Here is a 24,032-nt window from a genome sequence, read left to right as displayed (position 1 = left end):
GGAACTGCACAATAGAAGCAAAAAGAATCTGAAACGGAGTTTCTGAAATGGAAAAAGCAGTGCCTTTTATTTTGATAAGATCACTTGCATATAAAACTGCCAGTCATGACATAAAAGTGACATTTTAAATATATAAAAAAAGGTTTCATCTTTATATGACAACAAAAAAGAGAACAACTGTGTGAATATGAATGGTTATCCTTCTGTGGTTATCACTATTCATTCCGGGATAACACAAACAAGATGACATATGACCAATGATATACATAAGTAAAAAATAACAGCAGTGCTAAGGTTTGGTACAACTAGTGAAGACACATTTCTCACAGATTATTACTAATTATTACTGATTACAAATTAAATAATAACAGCATTGCATTACCTTGTCAATCCTTCAGTGGACACTATTATCTCTGATTTCTCAATTACTAGTTGGAACATTGCAAATTTAAAATATAACATAAATATACGTGTCATGGACATTTTGATTTAAACTTTGGCTCACTTTTCGACGTTTTTTTTTTACGCTAAATCGTAAAACAGTGACTACTAAAATAAAAAACGGTAAACATGATTTTTTTTTTCAATCTATATCAGAGACAGGCCTTACAGGTGACATCAGAAAGTGCTTATTAAAAAGGGCACACATTTAACTTGCAACCTTCCTCATTTTTCTGTAAACGTGGGCAAAGGTTTTTTGCTACTCAGCCATCTATATATGCTTTAGAATATGTGCCACAGTTCAAGTTACAAAATAGAGGGCAAAACCTGCATGCGTCATAAGCAGCTGTAAATGTGGTGTTTAATTTACGTAACCTTAGTCCTCAGTTAACACAAAGGCATCTGAAAGCAACTCTCTTTTTCTATGATCTATGTGCTAAAGCCTATGAGAGTGAATGCTGTTGTACACATTATAAAGTGATGTTGACATTTAAGAACTTAAATTCTTAAGAAATTTAGGAGTTTCATGAAAACATTTTGTGCAGGTGTTTGCTAGTGCAGTTTTTGAATTTTCAAATGATGTTGTTGTGTAAAATCAAGTACGTTGTCCCTAACATTCTAAACAATTTCAAGGTTTTGTCAGTTCTTTAAATCGGTCTATACAAATATATAATTCATCAAGGCTTAAAAGGCTTTTTAAAGCTTAAATCACAGAGAAAACCAACCAAAATCATGTCATTTCTCTGTCAGAACAATGTTATATATTTTACATTTCTTTACTTGAAGAAACATATGCATAACATTTCTAATGTCTGACATTAAGTTTTCTTTTTCTTTTACATTACAAAGCTTTCAAATAATCAAATAAACATGTAAAAAAGTAATTTAATAATAAAAAAACAAACAGATTGTCATCAATATTGTAAATCTGGGAGTATCGTGATGTTTGTACTTTACAGCATTCATTTCAAATGCAATAAACACAATATAAATACGAGTAAAAACATGAAATGCTATTTTTTACAGTTTAAGCAGAACTACTTTGCACTTCTTATGAGTAAACATATTAAGAACACACACACACACACACAAACGTGTCTAAGGAGCAGTAAACATCGCAATGGACTCGGAAGATGGTTTCTCTGAAACAAACTCCAGATCTATAGCTGGAGTTATGGACTTTTTCAACCTCTGCAACAGAGATGGAGAAAGGCACTGGGTTCATTTTGACTTGGAGAAACACAACAAATATTGATATTAGGGTTAGTGTTTGTGCACTGTACATACCTGCAGCAGAGACCCTTTGGTGGTCCAAAGCTCATGCAGAGCCCCAAGTGGAATCCAGATGATGGAGGCGAGAGAGATGAACCAGCCGACCACCTCTGCCCAGAGCGGGTATGTGTAGGACTTACCGTATCGAGCTGGAGTATACTGAAAAATACTGGAGATCAGAATACCCTGCAGAGAGAGAGACCGGAAAGAGGTCATTATTATTAAAGGGATAGTTCACCCAAAAAACCCAATTCTTCCTCATTTTCTTACCCTCAAGTTTTTTAGTTTTTTATTCTATGGAAGTCAGTGGGGACCAGCAACTGTTTGGTTACCAACATTCGTCAAAATATCTAATTACAAATCTCTACATGGTTTAGCTCCTCAGTACTTGAGCGAGCTCCTATTGCATTATATTCCTTCACGTTTATTGCAAAATTCTGGCCAGCTGATAATACATAGAATATCAAAATCGATTGCGGGCGGTAGATCCTTTTCCTATTTATCTATAAATCTGTATTCAAATCCATCTTTTTAACCTAGCATACACATAACAACACACTATAAATCAATAAAGCTGCATGAACTAGGTCAACCGGAACCGGGAACACTTCCCATAACATCCGATGTACTAGTTACATCTTCAGTAAAATGGCATCTACGCTTGTATTAGTTTCATCCTTATCCCGAGGTCACCGTTAGTCAGCCGAATTCGGTCCGTATCCAGATCAGATGGTGGATCTACATCTGGATGACCACAACAGGTGGTCATGATAAGACCCTAGAGACAGATCCCCTGTGAAGACCTCGTCGATACGCCAGCCAATCAGCACAGATCCTCAGTAGAGACCATGATAAGACCCTAGAGACAGATCCCCCGTGACGACCTCGTCGATACGACAGCCAATCGGCACAGATCCTCAGTGGAGACCGTGAGAACCAGACAAGTCCTCTGCACAGACCCTATGGCCAAGTTTGACTCCTTCCTACCAAATGTTGTCATACTGTATCCCGATATTCTAGCAGGAGGAACTGGATGAAGTATTTTAAATGATTTATCTACAATCCACAGTCTGACTTATGATGCAGCCTAGAATTAAACCACACCTGAGCCTGATTCTCCCAAGGTTTTTTGGTCTGCCTCCTGAGAAGAGTTTGGGTTTCTTGCCACTGTCACCTTTTGGCTTGCTTAGTTGGGGACACTTAATATTCTGCAATATTATTGATTTGACTGTACTGAGACTATTGGAATGAGAACTGAACAGAGCTGGACGATGATATCACTGTTTTCTACAGAGCTGCTTTATAACTGAATTGAGCTCATTTCGTATTTGATGATCTTAACGCAGTTATTTAACGAAACTGAATAAACACTGAACTGACCTCAGCTAAACAATGACACTATTTTCGGTTTAGAGTTGCTTTACAGAAGAACAAAATTCTGTTTGCATCACTGAATCATAATTTTCCTGTTTATATATATAACTTTTATTACAGACACAGGTCCATATAACACAACAACAGCATAAAACACTGTAAAAGGTGCTTTAAAACATTTCTATTGTATAAAGCGCTATATAAATAAAGGTGACTTGACTTAACTTCAACAGAACAACAAAACTTTTTTAGAATACCCTGAGGATGAGTAAATACTGACACAATTGTTATTTTTGAGTGAACTATCCCTTTAATTCAATGCAAAGCATTATACCTCACCCAACCTCTCAGATCTGAAATTCAACAGACACAAACCGGGCTCCACTTTATAAATATCTATTACTATCAACAAATGTACAACCTTTTTTTAATGCCATTTAAGATTTTAAAGATTGTTTAATGTGGAAAGGTAAGGGCATTGAGGATGCACAATACAGTCTCACAAAAGAGTTTTGTCAGATTTTTTATTTCACTTCACTGCTACTAAAAGATCTTGTTGGGAAAAAGTGTACTATTTTAAACCTATCTGCACTTTGAAGCTTTTTACTCTGGAACGCAGATCGATATAGTTGTCAGTTATCAAATATAGAGAATCCTGATGTTTTTTTCCTCACCAGCACAAGCATTGGTGAAAGGTACTGCCAGCAGACACGGAAGAAGAGGTTTGGTTTCTTTCCCAGCATTTCCTCCACCATTAAACTGAGCCGTCTCACTCCTGCATGTGTGTGAGAGAATGAGATGTGGAAGAGAGCAAGAAAAAAGTGAGATTAGCATGGAAAGCAAAAAAAACTGTCAAATCTCTGTACAATGGACACATCTGATCTGAGTTTTTTATAATCTGAAGTACACACTGAAGGAAGTGACATTCACCAAATATGAGAGTGACGGCGAGCACCTCGAAGAAGGCCAGAAACATAAGAGACACCACAGCTGTGTAGTGATCCATCAGCTGAAACACATATATCCCACTCTGCACACATACAATATTATTTCATTAGTTTTGAAATGAGGGTTAGGTTTCATGTCCATAATCAAAACAAGGACTACATATATAGGATATATTTTAAATGACTTATATATTTTTATGGTGTCTAAACTTCCTGTAGCTCAAACAGTAGAGCATTGGTGCTTGCAGTGCCAAGGTCATGGGTTCGATTCCCAGGGAAAGCAAGAATTGATGAGAATGTAATTGGGTACCTTGCAATGCAATGTAAGCGTCTGGCAAATGTAAACTTCAGTTGTCCATTTCAATTACTTCACTCAAAACTCAGATTTTTTTTTACATTTGCTTCACTACTCGAATGCTTATTGAAGTCCACACACCTTTTTTTATTTGTATTGTTAACATTTGTTCTGTTCATTTTCACATGGCTTTATTTAAACTTAGATGTACTGTATTTGACTTTTTGAATTTGAATTTTTAAAAAAACATATATTGAATATAGTACTTGAAAATATACTGAAAAATCCTGAGATACATCTCTAAATCAAATCTTTCTTCTGAAACTAAAATTATGTTTAGGTCAGGAATAGTTGTATAAAATCCAAATGATCCAAGTATAACAAAATCAAAAAAGTAAGAATACAATATTTGCTTGTAAAGTGAAACTAGAGCCTACTGTGTTTACCCTGGAAATGTGAGGAATCCCCAGCAGAAAGCCAACGCTGCACACTGCCAGAACAATCAGCTCTTTCCTCTTAAAAACTTGCAAAGCTTTCTTGCCAAAGCCATCCATGATGAAAGTTACAGCCACTTCCACCATAGCAAACTGCACAGATACACACATGTACATTCACACAAACAATAGTCCAAAATGTTCACATGTGAATGTACAAATTGCACAAACCCACGCATATAGCTCTGTTCCGAAACCTGGTGAGCTGGGCACTTTCTGATCACCTTTCCATTCAAAAGAATGAGACCTTTTCATTTATTATCCTGCTTCATCTAAACACATGGGTATAGATTTTGCAACTGCACTCAAATTTCTCATCTTGCTTGCAAGGTGTTGACATTGACACAGTTGCGTCTTTTCGGTGTGTGAGGAAACAGCTTTCCACAGCTCAAAGAGAAAATAAGAATCCTGTGTGATCTTAGTCCTGTGAATTATGAGTTTTGGCTGAACAAACATAGCAATAAAGGCAGATGATAAATTAAATATAATCCTTTTTTACTCCATGAGATTCACTGAATTTATTGCTCAACAAACATTGAGAAACCTTTATGAAAGAACATAAAATGAGCAAATTTGACATCTGTGGCCTACCAAACTTTACCAAGGACGCACCATGTTTATACTTTGTAAGGAAGATAATTGCAGAATGCACAGTGACAAAATGCATCCAATATGTTGGGCATGATGAATGCAAAAATGGCAGATTATAAAAATATTTACATACAGTGGGGAGAACAAGTATTTGATACACTGCCGATTTTGCAGGTTTTCCCACTTACAAAGCATGTAGAGGTCTGTAACTTTTATCATAGGTACTCTTCAACTGTGAGAGACGGAATCGAAAACAAAAATCCAGAAAATCACATTGTATGATTTTTAAATAATTAATTAGCATTTTATTGCATGACATAAGTATTTGATCACCTACCAACCAGTAAGAATTCCGGCTCTCACAGCAATAATTGCGCCAACACAAAAAGTGTATCAAATACTTGCTCTCCCCACTGTATGTATTTAAGCATAAGATGCTGAAACAGCAGTGAGATCCATTGCAAAAGTCACGTTTAGCGCATGTTTACAGAGAAAACAATTGAAAAACAAGAGTGTCTCCTGTGCGAATGGCTTCTTAGAAGGCAGCTGTCTGCTGTATGTAGGTATCAGACAGAAAGGCAGCTTTCTAGGGTTTAGATCAGAGCTAGTTTGTGCATGCTTGTACTATGAGACCTATTCTCTTCTACCTGACTGTCCAGTCCAAGGCAGAGTAACATGATGAAAAACAGAGGCGCCCAGAGCTGAGAGATCGGCATGGTGGAGAACACCTCAGGATATACCACAAACACCAGACCAGGCCCTGCAGAAAAACACATACACACAAATATCACACTGATCAGGAGAAAGATGACACTAGTTGACTATTTGTTATGCCAATGTAAACATCAACAATGGTCTTGGCCATCAAGAAGAACCAGATCTGTCACACAGTACTTTTAATGTTTAGTATTCTCAGCTCTGCTTAACACCGTTTACCCTTTTTTTTTTTTTTTTTTACATTCTGTGCAAAAAAAGAAAGAAAAAAAAGCACATTCTAGGTTCCTACAGTACTCAAACCCAAAAATAAGATATTGCAGGAAGGAACTAGAGAAGGAGACTAAATAGAATGGAAAAAGGTACCTGGGAAATGCAACAGATTATTATTATTATATTTTTATTAAACATATAGCATTTGTATTCCTTTACAGTACATTTAAAACATCTAAATCCAGTCTTAACCTACCAACAAAATCCACCAGACAAGTACTGCTATTATTATTATTATTATTACTACTACTACACCTTCTTGTATACATGCGGTATACATACTGTTAAATGGCAAAAAGTGTTAAATACCAATACTGTGTAAAAATGTTATGAAGAAAACCCCACAGTATCAATATAGAAATGAGGTGTGTGTGTGTGTGTGTGCATGTGTGTGTGTGTGATAAAACATATTATCTGCTTCAGCCAAAAAGCACAGAGTGCAACTAAAGCAAATATTAGGCTATTCACTTTAATATAAGTTACAGCAAAACAAAGCCTGAATGTACATCAGAGGGCAAGTTGAATAATACAGTACAACGAACAATCATGTACAGTGGTTATAAAAAGTTCACACACCCCTGATAAAACTGTTTGGTTTTGTGATGTAAAAAAATAATGATAATAATTGCATGAATATTAATCTGCATTTCGCTGGTGGCTTAAGACGGGATTTAGATATTTTAAAATGTACTGTAAGGGAACACTAATATTTGTTATGTTTTAAAAGCTATTACAATTATGAAAATATGACATGGTTTTGGTGAGTTCATAATGTTATAAATTTCTCATTATGTAAAAATTGTTATAACATTATGAGCTCAAAATTGTATTACGTTTTGAGAAAATGATTACATTATGAACATTTTATTACAATGATAATGTAATACTTATTACATTATGTTCCGGTTTTACATTATGTGCAGGTATTACATTATGAGTTGCTGGTCTTTCAAAGAGAAAACAAAGAGTGAAAGAATAACAGCACAACTGCACAACTATAATGGCATTGCTCAGAAATGACGAAGACTGTTGGGTGAAATCGTGTTGATAAGGTGAGCGTAGTTGAGGCAGTGGTGTTTCCTCTGAGGACGCAAAGGAGGAAGTGCCTCCTCAAAAAATGTATATGAGAAAACACTACAAAATGCTAAAAACTAGTAAAATAAAACAATTACAAAAACTGCAAAATAGGATATCAAACTGTGCAAACTAATAATTTTTTTCTGAAGTATAACACTGCCGAACAGCTACCCAGGTTTCATTGGGTGGCAGCATCTCTGCTTTAACTGGTATAAATTGATAGACTTGAATGACATCATATAGTAAACAGTAATGTAATATAAACACAAATATTATGATATTGCAAACTGCTGTGAAGTTCTCCTGAGGGCAGCTCAAAACTCAAAGACATTCTTTTATCATTGTTTTGCATTTACACTGATCCACTCTGCCCACATTGCTCATTTCTTCCTGATTCTGTTTCGCCCATGAATGGTCTCTTTTATTCTCTTTCTCTGGCAAAATCCCATCTTCCCTTCACCTCCTCTCACACTTATCCTCTCTTAAACTCTTCATTTATCATCCCACTTCATTTCAACTTTTGAAGCTGGAATTTCCCCACATAATTCTCATTTCCTTAGCTTGCAAAGTGTTGATATTGACTTCCTTAGGCCTGTTTCACGCACAAAAGCAGCGCATATTTATATCATCGCCCACATTAATATCTTACAGCAGTATTCACATTGCCAGTGTCCTGTCCTGTGTAGATTAATTAGGACTTGGTTGTAAATGTGATTGCTCAACTCATGTACAGTGCATTAGATTTCACACCCATCACAAGAGCACAACAGCAAAGATCACATAAGAAGAATAACAGATCCTGTGTGCAGTGGTGGATATAGAAAGTTTTAGGATGTCAATAACCAGAAAGAAACAAAATACAAAGTTCTGTCATGAAACTCTAGATGGCGCAGGCTAATAGGTCCTTAACTCAACCTGCCTGCAAAAATAATTCTCTATAGGGCAAAGCTGATTGGTTCCTGCTGTATCAGTAGCCAATTAGCTCACATGCTCAACCTTCAAATACTTGGTTATGTGTCATAGATAGCTGTTTAGCCATTTTTGTAATAACATAAAAAGGGCTCTGCTAGTTGGCGCGAAGAATGTAACTGAAGAGACGAATTAGCATATTCTTATTAAAATTAGGATTTCTAATGTAATTAAAATAATTAAATGTAATTCATTTATATTTAATTAATAACTATAATATTGAATAACTGTAAATTGTTTTGTAAAAAAAAATAATAATAATTCCCTGGATCTGACAGAGTGGGGAAGCTGTCAATCTGGATGGGCCTAGGCCCACCTGTAGCTCCACCCCTGTCTGTGTGATCCTGGTCCTTGAAACTGAGCTGTGATTCATGGCTGAATGAAGACAGCAATAAAAGATAACAGGAAATGTGGTATTTTCAGTTCATGCGATTCAGTGTGTTTACTGCTTGTGAACAAACCTTGAAAAACGCAAGGACATGGGAGGACTAGCTCTACAGCTGCAGAAACAGATAAAAAAACAAAAAACAACTTACCATCTGTGGCAATGTCATCTACAGGTAGGTTGTGAATGTGAGCCATGTACCCGATGGCAGAGAAAATAACAAAGCCTGCTACGATACTAGTGGCTGAATTTGCCAGAGAGACGATAAATGTGTCCCTGTAAAATAAAAGGTAATCGTGATGAGGAGAATCAAGCATTTATTGAAGATAACAGACCCTTTAGCTCTGATTAGTGCAATACACTTAAAAGCAATTAAAAAGCAAGGTTTTTCCAAACCTTCAAATTTGTTTCTTTTAATTTAGTTTTACGTTCACTTAGATGCATTTATTTTATTTAAATGTAAATATATGTTTTTAAATGTATAATCAGCTGCTGGGACAAAGCCACCCCATACACCTTACTTGTATTTTTAACACTTTATTGCCATCTTGCTTACTTAAGGATGTTGTTGTTGTACTTGTTGTAACTGGCCATAGATATCATAGAACCAAAGGAGATGCCAATGGAGTTAAAGACCTGAGCAGCAGCATTGACCCACACCTACAACGTAAGTTTAACAAAGACACACAAGCGCAGGGTTATGTTCTTGTCTTTTTGTCCATATTTTTTTCAAATCATTTATAGACATCTAAATTGTTTTGTTTTAATAAAGCATTAACAGTAATCATATTTAACATTTGCTTTATTTTATGGGCATAAAAGCACAGTCAATCAATCTAAATCCCAATTTAATCACAACATATTTGTAGTTAACACATTCAGACTCAATCAGATCCTTTTTATGAAAAGAAAACAATATAATGTGTAATTATTGGGTTCGGCAATGTATATAAGCATTTATACAAGCAACACAAACAGAAATATATTAAAAAAAAACCTGCCATGATATGACATGACATGATACATAGTAGGTGTTTTCAAAGATTTGACAGTGTTAAAGTTATTTTAAACCTACTCCAGACCACTTAACCAAGTGTCATATGGTAAACAGCCACAATTCCCACAACAATGTTGATGTTTATCAGTGGTACTACAGTAATTATATGTTTCTTCTACAAGCTATAATGCAATGTTGACTGGTAGGTTTGTTTTTAACACCACTTCACTCATGTATTTTTATTCAAATGATCTCACCTGGACTTCCAACAGTTTACTCCAGTTTGGCATAAGGAAGAAGAGGATACCATCTTTTGCTCCAGGCAACTGGACATTATTGATCAGCAATGCAAATAGTATGAAATAAGGGAATGTGGCAGTGAAGTACACAACCTATGGACAGAGTCAGTAAACAGAGGGATTTTTATTTGTGATAAGGACAAAACCACAAAAAAGTATATTTTATTTATTCCCATCAGTTTCTTTATCAACTAAATAAAAATGTATTGAGGTTTATTCACCTGAACAAATATAGTTACTCTAACAGTTAACATACTGAGCCATATTGTAAACACATTATTTATATTATTAAAAAGACAAAACCCCTAACTAACAAGTTGTATCTTAAATATTCCATTTTGCCTTCATTTAGACAGTTAAAACACATTGAATCTATTCAGAAATGATGTGAGCTCTGAACTCTGACCTTTCCAGTGGATTTGACACCTTTAAAGATACAGAAATAAACAATGGCCCAGGCCAGGACTAGGAGGCCAAAGAGTTCCCAGCGAATCCCTCCAGCGTGCTCAATCCCTTTGGTCATTTCTAGGACCTTATGACTAAAAAAAAAAAAACAGAACACATTGCAATAGGCTCTATGCACAACTGCTTCCACGTTTTGTCTCAGCCCGCCCAGTTACATCCGGTGCTGCGTCGGAAGCCGTTTTTGCATTCGGTGGAGATAATGGTAAATTACGTAAATTAAACTTTCAGCGGTTAACGTGAATGATGTTAACAATATTGTGAGGCAGTTAGCTGTCACACCTAAGAGTAAGAAAGCAAAGGGCTTTAAATTATATATTTCGAGCTACATCGACAACTTTGAGGGTGAGTATTCTCTCATATCATGGGAAATCCGACTAGCGAATCGGTTTCTAACATCGTTGTCTCCGCTGGTACACTTCGCTATAGAACGCGCTACGCGGAAGTAAAGACGCTGGCTGAGATTCTACCGGAAATACGTCAACAGCGTTCGTGCATAGAGCGTATTGGATTGAATCGTTCCCAATGCAGAGTGAAGAAACGACTACTCCCCGAGAAAACGTTTCTGGAATTTAACATTTGAACTCTCTCTTGCAAGATTAGCATCCCCACCCGAGATGCAATCACACAGTCAATAAATCATCTCAGTATTGTCTTAATTTACTTAATCATTTCTTTCCCTTCGCCCCTAGCTACCCCGATATCTAGTTTACATTGGAGGGTGGGTCTTTCATGTAAATGACTTTCTATCTTCAAAAGGTGTAAACTCCCTAGGTTTATGACCCTAGTCAATGCAAATTCCTATTTAAGTTCATGACCCACATTGGGGAATGTTTTGTCTTAGTCTGGGTATTTAAAGATATGCTGAAAAATGCTTTTTGTAGTCAGATGAGCCCGTAATGCTGAATGTCCTCAGACACTCAGCATTATGTAATTTTCCTAATGTCAGGTATATATATATTTTACTCTTTATTCCACAGTTCTGTATTGATTATCTGTGAATTATGTAATTGGCATGACACATTTACCTGAATAATATTAAATTGTTACAATTGAATTTATTCTGACTTACTCTGAAATTATTTTCTCAAGTAGATTAAGTGAAGGCTGACGTTACTGCAAATCTGTGTCAGGTTATTATTGGACTAAAGTCCAGTTTTGAGTGGAGCATAGCGCACACCAACTGCGATTTTAGAGCTCCGGCTAACACTTGGCACTAGTTCAAGTGTACTCAGACTGTAAAGGCTTAAAAAGGGAATTTCTGTTTAGGACAACAAAATGTTGATCAACCAACCTAAATAGGGGGAGCCTTACCTCTGTTGTAATGTAATGATACTCTAGCTAAGTGTATGTGGGAAACCATGGCATTACCAAACCAAAGCTACTATCAGAGAAGTAATGTTGGTCTGCTTATATCTGTAGTAGTGGTCATGACCTCCGACTAGAGATAGTGTTACTTTAATTCAAGTGTATACAGATCTAAACAAAATACTTTTAGATAGAGGAAGCATGAAGGCGGCCTTCTAAACAGTACAGTCAATTACCTCTGTCTAGTGACAACCACAGTGTGACAAAGTGAGCAAGACTGGCTAGTTTTTGATCGTGAGACCCACGTTAAACGGCCGGCGCGAGGCTCTCTGTTCGACATAGATTCCTAATGAACGAGTAAAATATAAAGTAAAGAGTCTAGATAAAGTATCATATAAATTACCAATAACAAATTGCCATTCCGACCTAAATTCAACGTCGCATTAAAATGGAGTCAGATAAAAGAAAAGACAGAACACGCTGAAAACCGTCACCCGCTTCTTGGAAACTGTCGTTGGACTGATTGTGCGGACCTTACCCAGTAAACAAATTAAATCTGTCACTCACTCAAAGAATTGTTGACTGGCTGATTGCAGATGCGTAGCATTGCCAGGAAAACCAGTGGAACAGTTGCCAACTGCATTCCACGTGTTGTTGCAGGATTGCCATGGCAATGAGGGGCTGAACGAATGAAGCAGGTAGTAGAGAGCCCAGGTCATGAGCACATTGTAGTAGGTGCAGAGCACGTAAGAAATCACCACTGTGGCGAGCCCCACACCTGAGGACAGACAAAGAAACAGTGAGACACCAGAAAATGCCGCCGTTTCCTGACACCGTTTCCGAGTCTTTCACTGATGAACAGACTCATATTGGAACAGCGCTTAGGGCTCTTCAGAGGCTCTGAAATGTTTAGTTTAAAAAAAGAATAAAACCATTGACCTCCAGATGTACATTTCTAGGTTGGCGTACAAGTTTCAAAAGAACAGATAAAGCAAATCTTCATGACAGCTGTTTTCATTTTACTTTAGGTCAAGTTATATCTAACAACATTTCTAAACACGTTAAAAAAATAAAAACCAGTTTCTCAGGATTCTTCTGTTATCCTTTCTTAGTGAATATTTTGTTGGTTGGCCAAGACACCAGGGGTTTCTTATGGCTCCAGAGACCTTATGCAAGAGGTTCTTAGAGATTTAAAACAAAGTCTAGTTTTTTATTGAGGATTGCATGAATAAATCCAGTAAGGCTGTTCGATGTAATGCTGTAGCTTAGATTTCAGGCACACACAATTCTGAAAAGCTAAAAAAATATTTGTACCCTGCTTACATTGTGGGGTATTAAAATGTGTTGTTGGAACAAGTAGTCTCGTAATCTAGATCTTATGAAAACTTAAGCTTCAAATAGCTTTTTACCACTTATTTGTAGCTTACAATGGTTATTAACTGGTTCTACAGTGGATATCAATTGGTGACCTAAATTGTACAAAAACGTATATAAAAAAACATATTCAAAATCAAACTTCTGCATATGCCCAAATATATTGTGCCAAACAATTTGTTTAACAATCTTTCATGCTCATCTTTCAAGTTGGATGAGGGGACGTCACGAAACCTGTCCAACCTGAAACCATGTAGGTATTTGCCTTTCATGAAGTGACTGATACATGATCCAACTTAATATCATAGTTAAAGAGTTAATTGGATGCACTTAACATCAACAACAAAAGCTGAGAACCACTGCCTTACGCAACAGTATTTCTGTTTCTCAATGATTTCATGTATTAATTGCAATCTGAGAAAACCGAGAAACTAAACTCTTTGCACACCACACAATATGCTTTTCTTTATAAAGGGATTTAATGGCCAGGGGTAAACTTAATACACTTCTTTTGTGCTGACACCTCACTGAAATTCTGATATACAGAACAGACTTGCTTCCAGCGGTTTTTATTCATTACTGCCCAACTGTAATCAGGATTGAAATCTCATATAAGCCAGCCTAAAGTCAAACAGAATTAGATTTAGAAATGGACATCAGGAAGATGTTTGAGAATTAAGTGTCATATAATAACAAAAACATTCCCATCCAGACATTTCAAGTTCTTAAAATAAGCTTTTGCCATTAAAAAAAGGAAAAATATGTTATTTTAGTTATTCGTAGTGTTCTGTTTATGATTTACTTGCCAAACCAAACAGTTTGAACAGTTCTGGATCCAATATAGACATGACTTGGAAGGACATGGTAGGCGGATGAAGAGGCAAAGATCACTGATTTGAGTTTTTACCATGTTTGATGCCAGCTTTAAGTCCTAGGATTAGCTATCATCACTCTCTATGGATCTTGGCTTTGTTTTGTGTATTCCCACCACCTAAATGGAATGTTCATTAGTTGTTTCAGGCCTGAAAAGTAGGAAGCACTGAAAACAGGAATGCTGTTGTTGTTGGCACACTCTGTGTGGTGTCATCTGAGGTCACGTATACTCCCTCCGAGCATTTTGTTCTCTTGAACTCCTGAATAAACGATTCTTCTGCTTAACAATAATATAGACGAGGGACATTATAGGATTATTGGATGCTCAACTTTAGAACAACAAACCCAGAATTAACAGTTACTCTATAATGAGATCCACTGCATGTAAGATTATTGTTAACGTTGCGTTAAACTTGAGGTTATAGAAAGGTTTGTTTTAAACAAGTTTGTTTAAGAACAAGTTTGTACCTAAAATACCATCACATATTATTAAAGGAGAAAACACTACTTGACATGTAAATACTATGTATTATCTTTCAAAGAGTAAATAAATCCCTATATCCATATTGTTATAATCTTATGGAGAACAGCTGGGCCCCAAATTATATTAATAATGCACAATGCAAAGTTTAAATTGTGTAAACGAGCAAAGCTTTAAAATCTAATCTAGATAAAAGGAAATTCTTAAATATTCAGTTCAGTTCACTAAAACATATGTAAGAAGAATTTATTTTGGACAAATATTATTGCCTGCAGGTATAGAAAGTAACTATTGGTTTCTACCATACTTTATTCCAAACTTTGTCGAGACAGAAAGGTACTTTTTTTTCATCTCCTATATTTTTCATCTGTTTTCTTGTGCAGAAACAAACCCATAGAATTCAGCCTCTTCATTGTCCCATAAGAAATCCTAGCACCAGTTCCACAATTTTGTATTTTGGACAACACATTAGTGCTGTATAACTGAACATAAATGCCTGCCTGCACACACTCTCTTTTTCCTGTTTAGTGCAGAACAAAATCCTTCCAATGTTTTGTTCTGAATGTGGGCGTTTTCACCTTATGAACCTTGTTAAATCATGCAACCCTGATGTCAACAACTGTTGAAGGCTATGACTACTCCAGCAGAGACAGAAAGGATACTTAGGAGTGAGGTTCGTTTTCTGACCATACCAAGATAGAACCCATTAATAAAAGTCCCGAAAGATATTACAAATGTAAAAGGAGGTGAGCTATTATAGAGGAGAGCTACTGAATTACACTTTACTCACTTTTTCTGGTGGATCGTCTGCAACATCAAAAAGAATGTGACATAAGAGTACATTTCAGTCAAAAGAATATACAGAAAGAACTACCTACTTCAGTCCCTCTGCTAGCAAGGAGCCTTAATCGGCTGAAATGAGCCCTATATCAAGGGATGGACCCAAAAGATTTGACCGGGTAGACTATCTCTGTCTTTGAGGAGAGAAGCCTTTAGTTAGCAGGTGAAAGAGTCAAATTTTAAAAAAGACAGAAAGAAAAGAAAAGAAACCCAAATGATGAACAGTGATGGCTGAGCTTGATGTTGACACTCACTTTAGTCACAAATAGGTTGCCCTCATTTCCATAAAAAGAATTTTATATTTATATAATATATAACAATTATTACATTGATATTTTAAAAAACATTTGTAATATTTTGTAATATTTTATTATATATAACAATTAAACATGTAAATAAATAAATTTTTATTTCCAAATATTCATTATAAAAAGAAATACTGTTGTTTTCATAAAAGTAAGAGTTCAGATATGAGGAGGATTGATTCAGGTCACAGGACGAACACATTAGATCAGCCATCACCAGATCATCAGAAATGAAGTGCCATAGTTACAGGTCCACATATTTTTAAAGGGAAAGTAAAACACAAGGGCAGAATTGTTCATTCTGAAAACACAAAATGGAGACTTATATTGTATTATGTTGCAAATATTGTTTGAACGCTGTATCCAATCAAATACATGGGGGAAAAAAAAACACAAGGGTGAGAAGATAAGCTTTGCACTCTGTAACCATGCATGAACTGCCATGTCAATGCAGAGAGATGTGTTGATTCACAAAACATAGTCCAGCAAAAGGATAAAGGGTCATTGACATAACATGCATATTTTTGTGTCCAAGTGCATTTTTTCTTTTTAAAATAATTTGATACATTTATGACATGTATCGCTTTAAAAACACTTAGTTTTAATATATTTTCAGTACATTCAACTAATAAATATGCCTATTATTTTATTTTATGTTTTGGTATCTTAAACCTCAAAAATGAACATACTAAGAAAACTATTTAATGGTGTTTGATAAGAAGAAATTCTAAATAAAACACTATGACATCCTTTTATGTTTGAAACCTTTCCTATAAACACATTTTTATAAATATTAGTTGTTTTAAAGCTGTAATTGAAAAACTTTTGCCAACATGGTTCTTTTATAAAAAAAGGTAATAACAGTAAGCATGATAATGCATCATTCAGAGGATCCCAATCTTTGTGGCTAAGGGAAAAGTTTGTAGATCTCTCTCAGGCCCTGAGATTACACCTGGTATTAAGGTGCATTCTGATTTTGGTCAGTCAGATCACAAGTGGACGACACTAAATACAGGTGTAAACGAGGTCTAAAAAGTTTTGAGCTTGTCTATTTTCGACCACTTCCGGAGGTAGTCGAAACTGCATTCGTAGTGTTAACACTCATGCTGTCGAATGTGTTTAAACAGCTGCAAAAGCCCTACTCTCTGCCTACTGGCTTAATGTGTAAACATTATGGGAAGCGCGCTGGCTGAAGTTTGGTTTGGTTTGGTTTGGTTTGAAGATGGAACATACTAAGTACAATGTTCTCTCACCATTTTTGATTTCTGACACGCACTCACAGCTTTCAGCGTGGTTTTGAGGTTATCAGAGCAGAAAAGCTGCTGCTCTCCATATTTTTCCGTAGTCTCCGGGTGAATTCAAATGTAAATTGTGCGAGCTTATTTTGTCTATTAAATTGAAAGATCTGAAAAAACACATACATGCACCCACCCGTAGACCCTCCCCTCGAAGAAATCGGGACAGAAGTGGTTGAAAGTGGACAAAAGAGATTCAAATACCAGGTGTAAACGGGAATTTGTCTCCCTTGTCAAATTGTGATCCGATCGACCAAAACACATTTTAATACCTAAGTTGCAAAAAAATATTTTATATGAAAAAAAATATTTTTTAAATTATTTTAAGCTAGGTTTCTCTTATTATATTTTGTATTATTGTTCTAAAATGTTTTATTATTGTTCTTTTTTAATAATTTTAAATGCCACTATCGTATCAAGTAAAGAAAAAAGGGTCATTATTATTAGGTGTCTAATAATGTAATGTAAGTAGTGTCAGTACACTACTATGTACTTACATCAAAACTGTTATGTATGATGTACTTGTTCATGTTGTTTTGCAAATCACTTGTGCTGCTATTGAGGTGGGATATGGGTAAGATTACGGACAGGTTTGCTGGTATGGGTCGGTTTAAGGGTGGGTTAAGGGGTAAGGGAAGGCTCAACAGTAGAAATATAAATTAATTACAGATGTAATATGCAGGTATTTAAAAAAATAAGTACAATATAAAATCATGTGTGTATACAATAAGTGCATTGTATCAAACGATTAATCTAAAAGTACATTATAGTTAAATTCACTTAAAGTGGGACTGCAAACGAATCCGGCTGCAAGAGAAGCATTTCTTGCAAAAAGAAAAGAGAGGTGATGAATCTTGTTTAGTAGTTATTATATAATGTTCTATTCCAGCTGCTATGCATTTAATGTTTTAAACATAATGTGTTTTTGATATTTTTATTTAAAATTCTGAACTAACTTAAGCTGATGATTCTTTTTGTATCAATATAAAACATGACTTTGTTGTTATTAAATCACAATAGATTAATCTAACCAATCCATTGAATTGTAGCCTATTCCAGTTTGTATGTTCCGAATGTGGTCATGAATTATTCTGTTTTAGATCAATTTACTACTTTTACTTTACCTTTGTTGACACGGTAAAAAAGAAACAATAGAAACAAAGCAGAGGCCTGTTCCATAAAGTGCACTAAGAAAATTGGGGATTGCAGTCCAAAACCTGACTTGAATTAAAGGGCCCCTATAATGGATTTTTGAAAATGATCTTTCATGTAGTGTGTTACATAGCTCTAAGTGAATGAAAACATCCTGCAAAGTTTTAAATCTGAAAGTGCACCGTATACAAAGTTATTGTCTTTCAAAAGTAAGAGTCGACTCTGAGTCAATGAAATGAATTGTTTTTCAAACGAGTCATTAGCCGTTTCGTTGTGACGTCAAGACGAAACATTAGCATATTGCCCGCCCACTTATTGCGTGCGCAGACACCAGTGAAAACTTGAACCTCAAACCAGCAACTGATTCCTGTGGATACTGGACAGCATCCTGTCGAGAAGACGGCGCTGTGCTCTATAATGTGAAGGTAAAGCCAGTTTTTTTTTTTGACTGCCCAAGGACGAGCATGTGAAGAATCAGTGGTTAAAGTTAATCTTTACCATGATATGACACCAGTATAATCCTAAACTTTTGCTGTGTTCCCTTTATTTCACTGACGACTGCTTCTCAAATCTCGGAGTTCAATGTAGGATCACAAACCGCTTGCTCTTGCAAGATGGTGTTCAAAATACTTAGTTTTGAGTTTTATATTGTGTAGGTCTCCTGCTAACTGGCTAACTCACGTTATTACTGTCTTACTGAAATACTTCTGCTAATCAGTTTGTGGGCCACTATTACCTAAAACTGTGTCTATTAATGCAGATTGATCGTTCTCACTACTTTGAGGAAATATTTGTTTTACCAACGTTTATGTTACATCAGATCATTCACTCTAGACCTCGGCTAATGTATACATGCACTGTTATTGATACAGTTTCCATGTGTTCACCGCAATATATTAGAAAAATACTCTGTAAATAAATTAGTACAAGTAAAATAATCGGTTTGTTGATGGACATGCACTTGTTAATGCTGATGGTGAGGAATTACAGTTGCAACATCTCATATAATGTACCTCAAACTGAGTAGTGTATCACTGAGAAACGTCCTGCTCGAGTCGTCCTTGCGATGGAGGTTCGGGTTGAATAACAGTTCTTCCAATGTTTCATCATTGGCGCTCGCATTGATATGGTAAAATCGACATCATTGTTCGTTACTGTGTTTATTTTACAGTGTAGGAAGCCTCAGGACAAGCAGAGCTGACGTTGTTGCCAATCACTGACTGAGCTGTCTGGCCAATCAGAGCAGAGTATATCGAGGAAAGGAGGGATTTAGAGAGATTGATTCATTTGACGAGTCGTTTGAGAGTCATTGAAAATGTGATGATGTGCAAATGTATATTATGAGGAAATTAAACTGTTTTTTTTTTACCTTTGATGCATGTAAACATGTTGTATGAGAGTCCACAACAACATTAGGAAACTTTAAAATAGCATAATAGGGGCCCTTTAAATGAACAAATCAGTCGGGCTAAAGGGGTTCCGTAAAGGACAATTTAAGTTCACGCAATCCCACTAATTTGACCCTGGTTCAATGAGTCAAGATCATTTGATATGCACACTATTCTTAAAGGGATAGTTCACCCTAAAATGAAAATAAGCCCATGAATTACTCGCCCTCAAATCATCCTAGGTGTATATAACATTCTTCTTTCAGACAAATACAATCGGAGTTATATTAAAAAATGTCCTGGCTCTTCCAAGCTTTATAATGGCAGTGAATAGCTGCATCCATCCATCAAAAAAGTAATCCACACGGCTCTGGGGGGTTAATTAAGGCCTTCTGAAGTGAAGCGATGCGTTCGTGTAAGAAAAATATCCATATTTAAAACTACGACTATAGTTTTAAAAAAACGACTATAATAACTAGCTTGTAGCTTGTATGTATGAGGATGTAGGACACCTCTAGTGGTTCAAACTAACTCAAACTCCTCCGACATTTCTCTTTAAAAATTGTCGTTTTAGACTTATAATTCATGACTGTTGGTTTGTATTGCTCTATCCTCTGCGCTTCCGCGTTCTTCATTACGTTGTGCGTCAGGTCAAGTGTTACTCTTTTGCCGTAAATCGGTGCGAATGGCCGTCTGCTAGTTATTTTTAGTCGATAAAGTTTTAAATATGGATATTTTTCTTACACAAACACATCGCTTCACTTCAGAAGGCCTTTATTAACGCCCCAGAGCCATGTGAATTACTTTTATCATGGATGGAGGCACTTTGATGGATTGGAGGGTAGCACTGTCGCCTCACAGCAAGAAGATCACCGTTTTGAGCCACGGCTGAGTCAAGAGTCCTTTCTGTGGAGTCAGCATGTTCTCCCTTTGTTAGTGTGGGTTCCCCCCTCACAGTCCACATGCAGATTAGGTGTATTGTATATGTCAAATTGGCCGTAGGTGTGAGTGTGTGTGTCCCAAATCATGTAATGGGGAGGGTTGGGGGAAAAACCTGGTAACACACCCCAGAAAAAACATTACATTCAACTGAAATGGTAATATATATATATATATATATATATATATATATATATATAGAGAGAGAGAGAGAGAGAGAGAGAGAGAGAGAGAGAGAGAGAGAGAGCATGTTCTAATATCCTACTATTAACCATAGAACACAACAAATAAACATTTGCCATAAACAAAACCAAAGTGAAATGTATTCATATATTTTAATTAATCCTTGTCCACTATACATTCAAACAGTCATTAAACAAGAAAACCTGAAGGTTAATATATATATATATATATATATATATATATATATATATATATTAGTTTATACTGTATATTAGTACAGGTTAGTTTCCCAGCATAAGTTGCCAGAGTGACTGAGCTTGAGCTATGTTAAATTTGCTCTATGGAACCAAATCAACAAGCCTGGCTTATTTGGTAAACGTATTTTATGGAACAAGCCTCTGGACATAAATAAATCACTGATAAAGAAAACAATGCGACAAGGTGCACAGCAGGCAAAGTCTTCCAGAGATTTATATATCTTTATATAATTTATTTCTAATAACATATTTCTTAAACTCATTTGATGTCAAATTATAATTCAACAGACTTGAACACAGTTGAGAGTTGAACAGTCAGCCATTAGTTTGACTGAATTGCCAGAATGTCCCAAACAACATACAAATCAATAAGACTTCCCATTTGCTGTACTATGTTTGGATGGTAGAATAGAACCCAGGATATGTGAGTGATTGGGAGACATGGGCCACTCACCTTTGAAGAGGGGACATATTTTAGCCAGAGCATGGACCGGCCCCAGACGAGTGTACTGGCCAACAGTGAACTCCATGAACAGCAGTGGGATACCACAGAGAAACAACATGACGAAGTAGGGAATCAAGAAAGCACCTGGAACATGTAAAAGATTGGAAAACAAAACATGAGGCAAGATATGAAAATAACGAAGAATAAACAAATGATTAAATATTCTTTAATCACTGTTTTCAATGGTCACAAATGTTTTATTTTTGTCTTCATAAATTTGACAGGGATAAATAGATCAATAGTTTATTAACAATGGTCAAATAGTCCTATAATTACATTTTCCACCCCTTAATTAGTCTTTATCCCCATTTTTCCCTTTTTGTTTCCGCAGAGTCATTCTGTGAGGTTAAAACTATTTTCTTGCAATTCATGTTAATGCAAATTTACCATGAACAGAGGAAGTGTCTTTCAGGAGGGCAAGATAATTTATTGACATGCTAGATGAAAAGGCGATAAATGTATTCCATCTGATTGAAATCAATTTTTTTTTTTTTTTTTTAATTTTAGATGATAAAAATAAAAATCAAGAATAGGATGTATTTAACCGTTTTACAGTCTATGAAAACACAGGTGAAGAAAGCAAACATTCATCTGGAAGATATGGATGTGCGCTGAACACTCTAAAAGAATTATATGGTTATATACAAACATGAAACAACAGGAGGCAGGATTATCTGCAGTGAACTTTGTGATAGCTGTCCTAAAAACATGTTTATTCTAAATATCACAGAGATTGAGTTTTATTGATTGTCATTCTTAGGACAGTATATATTGTGTCTTTTTTAACCATTCAAGTTTTTTAAGAATTCAAATCATTTTTGCATGCCTTTAGGATATCTTTTTAAGATTTTTGGCATGTTGCCAACTCAGAAAGGAAAATTTATGATTGATAAATATTCATGGAAACAACAACCGTTCTAAGTCAATGAATATGATTTAAGTCAATGATTAACAATGGAAAAAGGGTCAAAAGAACAAAACATTGGCAGAACCAACGCAAAGATGAAACATAGTCTGGCGTGAGAAAATAAAAGACATATCCAATGTCACACACGCCTGTCCTGGATCTACTGTTACATCTTATAGTTACACAACAGCCACAAAATTAGCTTCCAAAAAATAATCTTAATACAGATAAAATAAACAGAATATAATGGTCATAAAAATGTAGTTTGCAAAAACGTGCAAATTGTAATTTACGCAAGTTGTGTATTTTTTTATACAATTTAAATTACAACATAAGTGTTGATTATGTTTATTACAACATAAGTGTCAAATGCAAAAAAGTTATTTTCAAATATAATTTTTTAATCGTGCCTATAAAGTAATTTCCTAAGCTTTACGCTATTTAACTTGAACACATAAGTGCCTTTTCATAAAAAGTTATGTGTTTATATATAAATACAAATTAATTTATTACATTGAATTGGCATTCATAAAGGGGTCCGTCCTCATGTTTTTTGTCACATGACAACAAAATGGCTTCCTGCATGTTTATGTTGGTTAGCAACAAAGTAAAACTTTGTTCAGAATAATATTATATATATATATCGTGACCACAACCGCTCTTGGTTGGTCGTACTACCATAGTATATTTTTTTCCTACTATGGAAGTCAATGGGGACCGAGATGGGTGAACTATCCCTTTAATGACAGAAGAGTATAGCAGGAGTCTCGTTCACTCACCTCCTCCGCTCCTGTAGCACAGGTACGGGAAGCGCCACACGTTCCCCAGACCCACCGCATAACCGATAGAGGCGAGCACGAACTCCAGACGGCGACCCCACGTTTCTCTTGGTTCCGTTATTATCTGACGTTCAGCTTTTGCCAGCCTCATGGCCTCAGCATTGCCGGGTGTCATCTTGCCGAGATCCACCTCCTCTTTTCCCTCTCCAAGCTGCTGCAATGCATACTTACTAGGCAAGGTCGTGGTCTTATTATCAGTTCCAACTCCCATCATTACAAACGTTTACAGCGCAGAAAAATATTATTATTATTATTAGCGCTTACAATATAAATAGCACATTAAAAATAACGATTTTTCAAAGGAGGATGCATTAGTCTTTCAAAACGAAGTAGCTTGACACCGTCACACTTTGCCGGTATGTTGTTACCAAATGTCACTATCACCGCTCTGTATTACCACAGATGGATTGTTCAGCATATATTTGGCTAACTAAATCTACCCCTATAAGAAAACGAGATACCGCGTAATCTTTGAACTGTTCCGAATACATAATATGCACACGTGGTTCGCTGCTTATATAGCTCTTCTTTAGCTCAGTTACACAATTTTTTAAGACCAGCCCCTTAAAGTATAGTTTCGTATGTTACATAGCTGCCTGCATTCTGGGTTGGCTTTCTTTGGCTCCGCCCATTGAGTGACGTCAGTCGGCTGCGAACGCGCGCTCTCGCTGTGTCAGTACAATATTCATTGGTCATGGACACGGGCGACCTTAAAATCGAGTCAGATAACGAGCATGCACGTGTAATGGTTTGTTTACTTTGTGCAGTTAATGTAATCCGAATTGAAACATTATAT

At 35.9% G+C, this 24,032-nt stretch overlaps 1 protein-coding gene across 2 annotated transcripts; it reads right to left on the bottom strand.

The window, feature by feature from the left end:
• Window positions 1-39: 39 nt before the first annotated feature.
• LOC311293352 (sodium- and chloride-dependent GABA transporter ine) lies at window positions 40-23,794 on the bottom strand. 2 transcript variants are annotated; one of them, XM_084413565.1, is made up of 13 exons: window positions 23,177-23,794; window positions 21,440-21,574; window positions 12,466-12,676; window positions 10,535-10,667; window positions 10,087-10,221; window positions 9,389-9,492; window positions 8,984-9,108; window positions 6,062-6,174; window positions 4,776-4,916; window positions 4,018-4,117; window positions 3,762-3,862; window positions 1,729-1,899; window positions 40-1,632 (listed from the first exon to the last, which is right to left on the bottom strand). In XM_084413565.1, exons 1-13 carry the CDS (start codon window positions 23,448-23,450, stop codon window positions 1,540-1,542), a joined length of 1,836 nt encoding a protein of 611 aa, XP_084269691.1. In that variant the 5' UTR covers window positions 23,451-23,794; the 3' UTR covers window positions 40-1,539. The 2 variants fall into 2 exon arrangements, with proteins under 2 accessions (XP_084269691.1, XP_084269692.1); XM_084413566.1 differs by lacking the exon at window positions 4,776-4,916.
• Window positions 23,795-24,032: the final 238 nt, after the last annotated feature.

The sequence above is a fragment of the Rutilus rutilus genome (assembly GCF_951802725.1).
Source record: "Rutilus rutilus genome assembly, chromosome: 7".
Lineage (NCBI taxonomy): Eukaryota > Metazoa > Chordata > Actinopteri > Cypriniformes > Leuciscidae > Rutilus > Rutilus rutilus.
Note: the sequence above shows the minus strand (reverse complement) of the source record. Positions and strands in the feature narration are given on the sequence as shown.

Bases quoted from the DNA above. Each gene is read 5' to 3' on its own strand.
- LOC311293352 (XM_084413565.1), bottom strand. From the start codon at position 23,450: ATGATGGGAGTTGGAACTGATAATAAGACCACGACCTTGCCTAGTAAG. The intron at 21,575-23,176 runs GTGAGTGAACGA...TACATGTTCCAG, and splicing joins GTGCTACAGGAGCGGAGGAG to GTGCTTTCTTGATTCCCTAC. The intron at 12,677-21,439 runs GTGAGTGGCCCA...GTCTGTCCTCAG, and splicing joins AATATGTCCCCTCTTCAAAG to GTGTGGGGCTCGCCACAGTG.